The sequence below is a fragment of the Hyposmocoma kahamanoa genome, unplaced genomic scaffold (genome assembly GCF_003589595.1).
Source record: "Hyposmocoma kahamanoa isolate Upper Pololo Valley unplaced genomic scaffold, ASM358959v1 78, whole genome shotgun sequence".
NCBI lineage: Eukaryota > Metazoa > Arthropoda > Insecta > Lepidoptera > Cosmopterigidae > Hyposmocoma > Hyposmocoma kahamanoa.
This window is the reverse complement of record NW_020653945.1, coordinates 2,242,384-2,254,422: the sequence shown is the minus strand read 5'-3', so window position 1 is coordinate 2,254,422 and position 12,039 is coordinate 2,242,384. Positions and strand designations below refer to the sequence as shown.

The 12,039-nt window shown below is 37.4% G+C and overlaps 1 protein-coding gene across 1 annotated transcript in view; it reads right to left on the bottom strand.

Moving 5' to 3' along the window:
• Positions 1–4,537: 4,537 nt before the first annotated feature.
• LOC113233244 (protein vav) overlaps positions 4,538–12,039 on the bottom strand; it is an 84,317-nt gene continuing 76,815 nt past the window's right edge. The window contains exons 10-17 of the mRNA XM_026468286.1: positions 11,422–11,624; positions 10,809–10,926; positions 9,787–9,929; positions 9,278–9,412; positions 8,297–8,446; positions 5,811–6,073; positions 4,755–4,771; positions 4,538–4,690 (exon numbers count right to left, since the gene is read on the bottom strand). Coding sequence (XP_026324071.1) covers positions 4,538–4,690; positions 4,755–4,771; positions 5,811–6,073; positions 8,297–8,446; positions 9,278–9,412; positions 9,787–9,929; positions 10,809–10,926; positions 11,422–11,624 — 1,182 coding nt within the window. The remainder of the gene's footprint in view (positions 4,691–4,754; positions 4,772–5,810; positions 6,074–8,296; positions 8,447–9,277; positions 9,413–9,786; positions 9,930–10,808; positions 10,927–11,421; positions 11,625–12,039) is intronic.

Sequence of the window (12,039 nt, the reverse complement as noted above, 5' to 3'; positions counted from 1 at the left end):
TGTGACAGTTCGTTTGATATGAAACTATCATTCTATGCGTTATTATTGTAAGAATGACACATTCAAATAAGCGACTTGTCGTGCATTGCTCATTTATGTAATATAAATCCGTTTGTATATTTCATTCTTATTATTGTTGACATTAAATTGACAATGATGACTAATTGTGTTGAAATTATTTTAATTCATCCCACATTCACAATCACGCAAAATAAAAGTACAAGCAGGAATAAAAATTGATGAGGTGTATACATTGACTTACAAATAAATGGACGACGGGTCTAATACAAAAACCACGAATAAAATGTCCCAAGTCAACCTATTTAAACGTACTGACATGTAAAGGAACATGAAAAAGCTAAAACGTTGAATTTAAATTGTAATGTCATCGCAGTACTGTCTAATTTTGCTTGCTTCGCTGTCAGTCGAACAAACGAAGATTAGAGCGTGAATGACGCTCTGTATACGATTATAACGCCCTATAAGTTCGGACACTTTTTAGCGCGGATCCGACGTCGATATAATTGTAAGTCAATGGGTGTATAAGATATTTTTTTCTTTTAATTCAAAAATCTGATGTTTTATAATTCAATTGTTTTTCTTTCATCTGCCATTTTCCTCGTTATAGTGGGGTGAAAAGCAGGCAGCAAAGTTGTTTTGCGTCTCGTGCTTTGAAAACCTCGCTACACTCAGGAATGTATTTTCGAATTCAATATTAGCTTCCTTCGCTTGCCCAGGTTTCAATATAAGCCCTCGCGTCAAACAATAACTCACACATAGGAAACGAAACATTTTTAAAAATCTAAATCGCGTATATTTTATTCAGTAACAACGTTTGAAAAACCAATTATATACCTGATTCAGGGCCTTATGCTCTCGATGTCCGTCCGACACGTTCGAAACAATTATTGTCAAATAAGTAACAATCGACCAATTTAAAAGACGCATGATGCGGATGAAGTTTCATACTTGATATTGTTTTTTAATTTAGTCGAGCTGTCTTTTAACTCCGTACGGAGAACGAGAGTGGACCCTCTGATCCGAAAAAATAGTTTAATTTCCTACGTCATTGTTATTGTAAATAACTTGCGTTTTCATTATATTTTTGTTTCTATTTTCTTTTACTTCCTTATTTTAAATTTTCGCTTTTATGTTGTAAATTTTATTTTCTGTTCTTTTGGTGTTTTTTATGCTTTCTCGTTATCAGTTTTTATTTTCTTTTCTTCTGTGATGCCAGTTGTGGTACACAAACAAATGCTTTTCTTTGTATTGTAAATAATTAATTTTTGTTAAACTTGTAAGATGTGTTTTAGTGTTTCGAGGGAAGGATTAACCCTTTTCGTGTTCATGCCTAAATTAACGCTAACCTTGATAAAGGTACGATTCCATCAGACAGCTAACAGAGTACGGCGAAAGACAGCCTGGTGGGATTTTTGTTTTGTCTTTCACACATGTAATTAGTAAAAACAGTGGTTTAAAATGTAACACTGAGCATTAATAATAATAATAATGTGCCAGACCAATTGCCTGGTCTCAAACTAGGGAATTCCCTGTATCATGAGTACCAGTGCAAAATTCACTCTGGGGCACTTCTCAGGACACCCAGATCAGAACCAATTTAGAAAAATTCATTTCCCAAGTTGCTCCTACTGGAAATCGAACCGTTTTACTAACTGCGTTTACTATAGTACCGGCACGCTGCGAAGGCCGTTTTGACGTTTGCCCGCTCATCAAGTTTCGTATTAATTCATAACTACGTTGAAGGAGCTAATTGCTGTCAATAGTGAGCAGTAAAATTTATGGAATGTATAATTTTAGGGCACAACTCGGCATTTGTTGTTCAAAATTTAAAAAAAAATTAAATCCAATACTATCGTCACTTGTGGGGTCGCTGGCCAGCACAACTTCTATCTCGGGCAAACTCGCGTCAAAGCTCAATGCCAAACAAAGCAGTTTCGAATTGACGATATATTAAGTAAACAATTTTATTTTCGTTTTATAAAAACTTTTTAATCAGCTACCCCTTGCAATACTAGTTATAAATCTAAAATCTTATCTCGTAGATGTGGCTCGCATTTGATTATATTTTTTTTCGATAATGAATTGAGATTTGACCTCACTATTGTAATCTGTCAAAACGGCCATCATGGCGTGCCTGTACTGTAATTATCAGTTAAATATTTAACCGGCTATAAAAATCCGAAAAAACATTCTTTCATCTTATACAGTTAGCTAAACACAAAGCTAAACATGGTACTTTAAGAACAAAAATAAGCGAGGGGAAAAAATATAATAAAAGAAATGACTTCCCTCTTGATTCTCTAATTTTGTTTCATAATACCAACCTTGTTAGCCAATGGAATCGCGCCTTTAATAGCCTCCATAAAATCACACCAAACTCAGATCTCTCGTAAAACGAATATTCTTCTAAGCATATAAAGTGCTTAGTAGCAAAGACTTATCGCTCTCATAATACCTAATTTCTTCCTTATCTCCTTAAATTACAAGCTTTCTTATATGCCAAAATATACTATACACTTTTTCTTATATTGTATCACTTGATTTCTTAAATAACCTTTAAAAAATCCTTTTCGAAACCGCGTCCGTAACTTTACGTACAAGTGACGAAGAGTCTTTATAACCATGGACTAATAATTAAAGAGAATTCCTAATCTCCATACTACAGATTCGTAACTCTGATAATCTAACCTCAGAACAGAGTACTAAAAAAACAAACTCAAAAGTCATTCATCCCTAGTTTACCACCCTTAGAGGTCGAATATTTTTCATCTTCTTTCTCCTGAGGTACCCTCTTTCTAACAAAAAAAAGAATCATCAAAATCGGTTCACAAGTAGCTTCTATTATGTAAATGACCGTGGATATCAATTAATTGTTCTATAATATATTTCATATTATAGAGCAAGAGAAGTTTCCCCCTAACATTATGGAAATGTTGATCATGGACTAAAATTAATTTTTGGAATTTTGACAAATATGCATGTCAATAGATGGCATTGTGTGTTATAAAACTGATTTATAAATTAACACTTCTCATTTAGAAATTAAACAAATTAAAATTATATACGGCATAAGAATCTGTGCAATAGGCGCCATCTAGTTGATTTGTTTGTTATCACTAAAAATTAGGGTAGCTTTGTTAAGTTGTACCTTGTCAATGTAAAACAAATTATTTACAAAAATAGCTATTTGTAAACTACTCCCTCAAGATGTCCCTCGTCCAACTAACATAAAATGCATTCTCGAGATGTCTAAGCCCTCCTCGTTAAAAATGTAAAAAAAATAATTTTGGCAATAAACTAATTAAAATTGTAAAATGTTAACCTTTTTTGCTTCCTCCTTCTTTTCCTTCTTTATTTATTTTTAATGACTTTTATAACCCCTGTCTATAACTACACAGCTTGCATTAATTCATTGATTTACCTAAAAAAATTATTAACAACCCTGATTTATTAGGCCATGCTTTGTGTTGTCCTGTGATGTTGCAGCTGTGTGCTTTCTTTTAGATAAACCCGCTTCGAGTCTCAGAGACAACAGTAAGGGTCAAAATTATACTTGAAAATAAATCCACTCCTCCCGTGAATATGCTACCTACGTCACATTGGCGGAATTGTGAAAGACAGAATAAGCCACAAATAAATAAAGAAGAAGAAGCTATTTGGTGCTCGTCGCGACATCTGAAGTGCCAATAGGTACTAAAAACCCGACTACGGCGTCTTGCATCGCGATTAGCAGTAGCATAAGTCCTTTTAGAGTTATTAGTCCATGATATAACATAACTCTCATCATCTTGCCTATGAAAAATATTCTCCAACTCAGTGGTAAGTGCTTTGCAGTGAAGCACTTACATTCTTTATCCACAGTTCGCCATTGGTACGTATGCCTTTGTATTTACATCTCTGCGTTTCTTACTAAATTTTTGTCATCAAAAACTGTACAATTGACCTAGGTGGGGCTCTAACTGGAAATCACTTACAAGTTCGAGCGACTTACCGTACACTACCTAATGCTGTTTTTCTCTCAGGCCCGTATTAATAAATACATCTCAAATGTACGATCGATATTACACTTATTTGTTATTATTAATAAATTTAACTTAAGTGTACATTAACTACTCACTGATTAAATATCATTTAATAGTAGTTCTTTTTTTCTTAAAAATTGTCACTCAGAACTTAAGCTAGGTCTCAATATTAAGTTGTTGTTGATCACTTGACATGGTATCATGCTATTTATTAACGATAAAAAACTTGAGACGCATCTTAAAACCTGAGTGAAATCTCAGCCGATATAAACCTGACTTAAGAGCTATTTATTAATATGAGCCTTAAGTACGATATGGAAACATTGATGGTGGTACCATTTTTTGGTAAAAGATCATATTCAATTATGTTCTCCTATACATAGCGAACGCGTTTGTTTTATTCGATATAATCGCAGTAGTGGCGTCATCTATATTTAAGTTTATAAATTATGAACGTTATCGTAATTTCCATACCGCACTAGGATGTTAGAAGTTTAGACGAGGTCGTCAGCATCTTCAGGCGCAGGCAACGCACGCGAATGCAGTCGCGATTGGGAGTGCGATCGTTGCCGCGGCCGCGGTTTCGGCTGCTGCTGCGGCTGCGTCGGCGCAGGCTGGTAGTGGTACTCGCGCTCGAACAGGCACTCCTGGCATCAGTCCAGCGCGCCAATGCATTCCGGGTCCTCCTTTACGCACTCCTTTGGGAAGTACCCGGATCGGTAGTCGCCCTGAACACATAGCGGTTGGAAAATTGGAAATGTAGAAAGTGTGAAATCATTCAAACAAACCGAACTCACCCGTGATTGTGCACTTTACTACGCAATGTACTACAAAACACAATACAAGCAGTTTAATTTCGTATTTAAGTATTTTATTTTATTTATTTAGGCATTAATCCCATAACATTACACTGCACATATACAGTACACATTTTAATTACATTATATACATTTTCACTACGAATTGATTTTAGTTTTTTAATTTCTTTTTATTTTTGTCATTCCTGTGTCTATGTCGTCTTAAAAGTAGTATTTGTAATGTAAAGAGTACTACTACAGACCTACTCCTTAACTGAGTCGGTTCCAGAGGTAGGTGCGCGGTGCGGGAGGAGTGACAGTTTTCGTAACAGTTATGTTGCGCTGCACAGGGTATAATTTCAACAAGAAAAAAATGCCAATGTTTTTTTATTATCGTTTCACATAACAATTGACAAACTTGGTAGGCACATTTTTCAATGAACTTGTTATTGTATATCGTCAGAAAAATCCTCTTGAAGTTATTCCGTGTGCAGCACGACATAACTGTTACATAAACTAACACTTCTCCCGCACCGCTTAGCTACCTAAGGAACCGCCTCAGTTAAGCGGTAGGCACGCAACAGTGAGACCAGGAGACTTATAGCACAGGTCTTACCCAGTTTGAGCTCCGGTATCCCAACGTTTGCCTATGATTGTTATAGTACCTATTCTACATGATGTGTATAATAGGAAGAAATAAACGATTTATTATTATTATTACCATAGCTAAATCTCGTACGTGAAACCAAATATTTTCGTAACTAAAAAGTTGTAGAATTGAAAAAAAAAAAACACTTTAAAAGTTGAAAATAATTACGAGATGAATCTTATTGCAAATAATAGGATATTTTTTATTTAGACATATGATTTATTTATCCAATTATAAAAGAGAATATAAATGTATTGATTTCATTCAGGAATTTTTGAACAATCAAATCGAGTTTTCTCAACTTCATCATTTTTTAGTTACAACTGTAGGTTTGACGTGATAAATACGAAGAGAAAGATTTGTCGTAGTGAGAACGAAACCTTTTTATGGCAATAGTTCTTAATAAAAAAGTCACCTTTTCCAGCGTGCGACCCTTCCACCAGCCGCGGCTGTCGCCCTCCTTGCTAACCACCAACACCTTGGCCCCAGGCCGCAGCGCCAGCTGCGACGATTCCAGCGGACGGAAGTCGTGAATTACTGTTGCCACCACTCGCCGGAACGGCCACACCAGGTTCGAATTTAGCCTAAAGCAATGTTAATTTTTAACCGACTTCAAAAAAGGAGTAGGTTCTCAATTCGACTGTATGTTTTTTATATGTATGTTACGCGATAACTCCGGTATTTGTGATCCGATTTTCATGATTCTTTTTTTTGTTGGAAAGAGGTTACCTCCATAGGTCCCATTTAATTTTCAAGAAAATCATCCACCTCTAAGCTTTACTAACTTCACGCATGAAGATTCATTTTTATAAATAGTTCCTAAATTTTATTATAAGGAGCAATTATTTTAATGGTTGATTTTGCTATTCTCCAATTCAAGGCGTTTTTCTCTCAATCTACTTTGAGTAGTGAGAACCGATTTTTATTATCTCCTGTGTCAAGTCCCGTATAGTGGGGAACTGAGGATGAATCCGGGTTTGCGCACTATCCGGTAACCGATTTCAATAAAATTTGGTAATTATATGTAATTCCACGTTTGCCACTTTTGAGGTCGGTTTTTAGTACTATGTACTGAGATTATTATCCTTTATATGTACAGGAAGTACATATAAAGGATAATAGTAGTGTCTATGTGTGTGTCAATGGCACTCGCAACACAGGATTTCCTTAGTGCGGGACTATGTTGAGTGTGTGCGTTATAATAATAATTATTATTATATCATCAACTCATTTACACGTCCTATTGTTTAGAGGGATTTTTTTTCACCTGGTGGTAACAGCTTGTCCATAACAGCTGCAGTAGCACTTAGTGCTTTAAAACACAGAGATCTAAGGGGCATTGCCACTGCGACCGTCACTCTGAGACATAAGTTGACAAGTCCCATATGTCTGTAATTTCACTCTTAGCCTTTTAAACCAGAACACAGGAATGCTGACATTACTGCTTGGCGGCAGAAATAGGTAAGGTGGCAGTACTTCCCTGGACAAACTCTTTCACAAGGAACCCTACTGCTACTAAAATATTTAGGGTTTAGGAAATAGTTCGCCACGCTGACCCAATGCGGGTTGGGGACTTCACACATTTTCCGAGGGTTGTGAACCTTCTTCGACGTGCAGGTTTCATGCGAATGTTTTCCGTCATTGAAAAGTTCTTGGTAAATATCAAATTAAGTTTCGCACATAAATTCCAATAAACTAAGAGGTGAAACCACGCAGTAGTTAAAACCATTAGGCTGCTACATTGACTTACAAATAAATGGACGACGGGTCTAATACAAAAACCACGAAAAAAATGTCCCAAGTCAACTATTTAAACGTAGTGACATGTAAAGGAATATGAAAAAGCTAAAACGTTGAATTTAAATTGTAATGTCATCGCAGTACTGTCTAATTTTGCTTGCTTCGCTGTCAGTGGAACAAACGAAGACTAGAGCGTGAATGACGCTCTGTATACGATTTTAACGCCCTATAAGTTCGGACACTTTTTAGCGCGGACCCGACGTCCATATAATTGTAAGTCAATGGGCTAGTACGTTTTTTTTGGTACATAATTATATTTCGATGCCTTACTTTTTCAAACTTGTATATTATAGAGAGTGATTATTCAGAAGATGGCAAATCTTTCTATTTATTTTAAATTTCTTATTAAGGGTGTTAATTTGGATGCACTACTTTTAAAATTGGTAAGAGCCAGTTTGTGAATATGAAGGAAATATGATGTGACATCAGCCTGCAAAATTTGTACATACAATCCATTTTATGCACTTCAGTAATTTTGTGCTTTAAGATACGAATTTGAGAAAGTAAATCGACGATTTCAGTTTTACCAAAGAGTGTATAACTGCTATTAAAGACTTAGAAGAATAAAAACCTCATATCATAGTAAGAAACCTTAAAAAAAAAGAAAAATTACCGACAGGCAGTCTGAATTTAGTTTAATTTTCCGTTACTTGGACAAAATTAATGTCACTTTGTAAAATAATGTTGCCATATTTAATTAATAACGCGTTTAGTACTCAAAAGATTAATTGTTGGAGGCACTTGACATTAATTTTTATTTAATAACGCGCACTCTCATAGCTCCGCACTAGGGAAACTATGCGGGTGCCATGGACACACATAGACAACCAAAAGTTACAACCCAAACTCACGAGAGAAATAAATGTAGGCCATACAAATATTTCGCCCGGCCCGGGAATCGAACCCGGGACCTCTGCATGGCAGTCCAGCATGGCAGCAGTTAATTTAAACGTGATAACAGCAGTATTATAAAACAGACTATAGCTAGGTTAGTATTAGTAACATACCCGACAAAGTTTTCGGAGAGGGTGGTTTTCTCGTAGTAGGAGATGAGCTCGACGATGGAGCGGAAGAAGCGCGATTCGGAGAGGAAGTAGTGCGGCACTTGGTCGATGGGCTTGCAGCAAACGCGCATGTGCTTCACCGTGTTGTCCGTCCTGTCAGGGACATTCAAATAAGAAAAGTGTACACAGAAACAATACGTGTTTTTACTAAACAGCATATATTTTGTCGCGATTTATTTATTTAAGGAGTTTAGTACCACGCGTCGATACTAGATGGCACTACTTGGATGCTAAAACGCGCTAGCACTTTGTTTACATGTGACCTATTGTATAAGGTTTTCGTGAAGTGTGCTTGTTGGTTTCTCCGATAGCGCAGTCTAGGCCATCAGCGGCCAACTGCAGTATCCTCCAAATAAAAAAGTGCTTGTTGGTTTTGTCCGGTGGCGCAGTCAAGGTCATCCCTGATGACGATGAACTCCAAAATGTCATTCTAAATATTAATTTGCGGTGAGTTGATGTCAGTGAGTAAGTTTTGTTACTGGCTCTTTCTAAATTAGTTATTAATTATGACGGCTACCACTTTCAACAAGTGCTGTATAAATGAGTCTATGGGCCGTATTCCAGAACTCTACTCAATGCTCAAGTCAGGATCAGAGTATGATTTCAAGCACTGGGAATACGACCCTAATGGCAGGGACTTGAGTACGATTTCGAGTGCTTTAAACCATACTTAAATCCTGACTTGAGCATTAAGTAGAGTTCTAGAATATCACCCTAAGAGTCTGTCTAAACTCGGCAATGGAATTTGAGATAAAAAATGTAAACAAAGGTGTTGCCATTCAAAAAAATTAACTATCGTGCTATTGCGTAAAGGCTAAAATGTGTTATTGATTATATATTGTGTGAATTTAACGTTATCAACACATCGTTACTTTATAAAAAAACCACTATATTTAATGAGCTCATAAAGAAGTTGCTACTCACTTGAGTGAGAGCGCGTAGTCAGTGTCGGTGTCGGTGATGTGCGTGGGATTCGGCCTGAGACGAAGCAGGAAGGTGCCCTCGAGTCGCCGCTGCAACCGCGTCGTCGCGACCTCGCGGCCCATTTCACCAACGAACCTGTCAATGTTATCAATTTTATTGACATTTTCATTATTATTTCTCACTTAAGATAGACCAGAAAGTGCTCGATGTTATGTTTCTGAATAAATCTATTCGCATAAAGGACGGCTGACGATATCTTTAAAAACTTTAAATTTCCAAGTATTCCATGTTTCATGTCTTTTCGAATTATGTGATATTGTTACATATTTTACTTATATTAATGATAATAATAATTCCATGACCACCAAACTGGATCGACATTGTTTCTGGAATTTTATTTTTCACACCCCATCTGCAGATTTGAAGCGTTAACCCATTTAACACTACAGGGAAAGCAGCCAGTGTCTATGATTGTAGCATAAACACGTTTGTAGAGTAGTTATACTGACCACATATAGTAGTGCAGGCCCTGGTCGGGGAGGTGATTGTGGGGGGGAAGCGGCGGCGCCACGGCCAACCCACCGCCGCAACGCCCCGACAGCGCGATGCACTCCTTGTGCGCGCACGCATTGCACACCGTGCACAGGTAGCCCTAAAACAAAAGTCAAATTAGACATACAATACTGTACACACTATAAAAAACTAAATTAAACGTAATAGAAACAAATAAGAACTTAAAATAAATGCAAAACAAAAATAAACTAAACGTCTCCCACTTCGATTAGCTTTCCTCAAAGGTTGTCTGGAAGAGATCGCCATTAGCGATAAGACCGCCTTTGCCCACATTAGTTTTAAGTTGTTTACTTATATACTATTCTTGTTTTTGAGTGTGAGCAATACAGTGTACATCTATCTAAAATAAGTATGCGTGCGTATTGGAGTGAGTGTGTATGTAAGGCTTCTTTATATATCGCACATGCAACCAAATATTGTCGTAACTAAAAAATGTGCAATTGAGAATACACGACTTGAAAATTAAAAAAAAATCTCAACGGACCTTATTGCGAAAAATCATGTGGCTATCAATTTACGAAAGACCAAAAAGATGTACGGTGTTCCATACACTTATAAATGATAGTATGATAACTGTTAAGAATGTTTATTAGTATTGATTTACAACTAATAATGATACATTTGATAGGTGTGAAATGAGTACACTGCGCGATGGCTGATTGTGAACTGATTTAAATTACAATATGGCGTAAAGTGCTGATGGTGCGCATTGTCGGTCATAGACCGTACAGCGATTGTTGCTATTTATACATAATATTTAGTTATCCATTTATAAACGTGAATATGTGTTTATTGGTTTCATTCCGTATTTTTTATAACTTTTAAATCGTGTTTTCTCAATTCCACAATTTCGAATTACGACAGTATTTGGTTCCATGTGTAGAACTGAGTACATCTTATAAGGGATAAGGCCTCGAAGAAAGACATGTATTTCATGCACCTATTTCACTGTACAGACCTGAAATATCCTGCCTTTGAGGAATTTGGAGCAGTGATGACAGGTGGCGGGCTTCTCGAACGTGTGCAGCACGAACTTGTGGTTAGTGCTGCGGCAGCCTGCCGGTTCCAAATTATCGCTGCAAAAAAAATATTTCGTTCAACTTGGCACTTAAATTTCAAGTTCAAAGTCAGGCAACAATCTTTTTTTATAACATCAAGAGACGCGACGAATAAAAGACTATCCACACATATCCGGGCTGTGCCCGGGACGTGGACGGGGCGTACTAGTTTGTATGAACTGCGGGCCCGTCCCGGCCCCGGCCCGGCCCCGGCCCGGATATGTGTGGATAGACCTTAAGTCGTGCGCCTGATGGTAAGCTACACGCCTGTCCATTCAGAGCTTTAAATCGCAAAGACCCGACGGGCACTGACACTGCGCCCGTCGCCATGTGCCTGTAATTTCACCAGCACCCTTACCCTTCCAAACCGGAACGCAGTAATGCGGACATATCTGCTTGGCGACAGAAATAGGTAAGGTGGCAGTACTTCCCTGGACGAACTCTTTCAAATGGAGCTCTACTGCATAGCGATTGTTATTATTATTTGTGCTGCAGTTTTTTTCAATAACTTACATGGCATCTCGAATGGCTTTAACCCATTTCCGTTTGCAGTCTTCAGTGCGTGCGTACAGCGTAAAAGTGGCATCTTTCGTCCGCCGCACCAGGTAGAAGTGAGACGCCCAGCGTGCGTCCGTACGCAGCGTCCGTCTCCCGCAGCCTTCCTCTACGCGATACTCGGCTAGGCGAATGCCAACGCGGTACGAGTATTGGTTATCCTGAGAATAGTAAATGATGACAAGGAATTATTTACTTAAATTTTTATTGAATTGATATTAAATTATTTTATGTGAAATTACTCCACTAGTTTGTTATAATTATTAATGCAAAGATCGAACACTCAGAAAAAATTCCTTCGATCCGGTCGGATTCGAACCGATGTCTTCTTGCATACCGTGCCAGACGCTATACCAACTAAGCCACGGAACGAACCAACGGACCTCACGAATTTTTCTATGTGCTGGTGTCGTGTCTTTGTACTTAGTTTTTCAACGACTTTTTAGTCGTAGCGCCATCTATGAGAAATCTTTGACAGATTTATCACCCAGTTAGTACCTTTACAGCTACCAGTCCTGGCGAGAGATGTCGCTATTCACTGTATTAATTAAATTTTTATTGAATTGATATTCAATT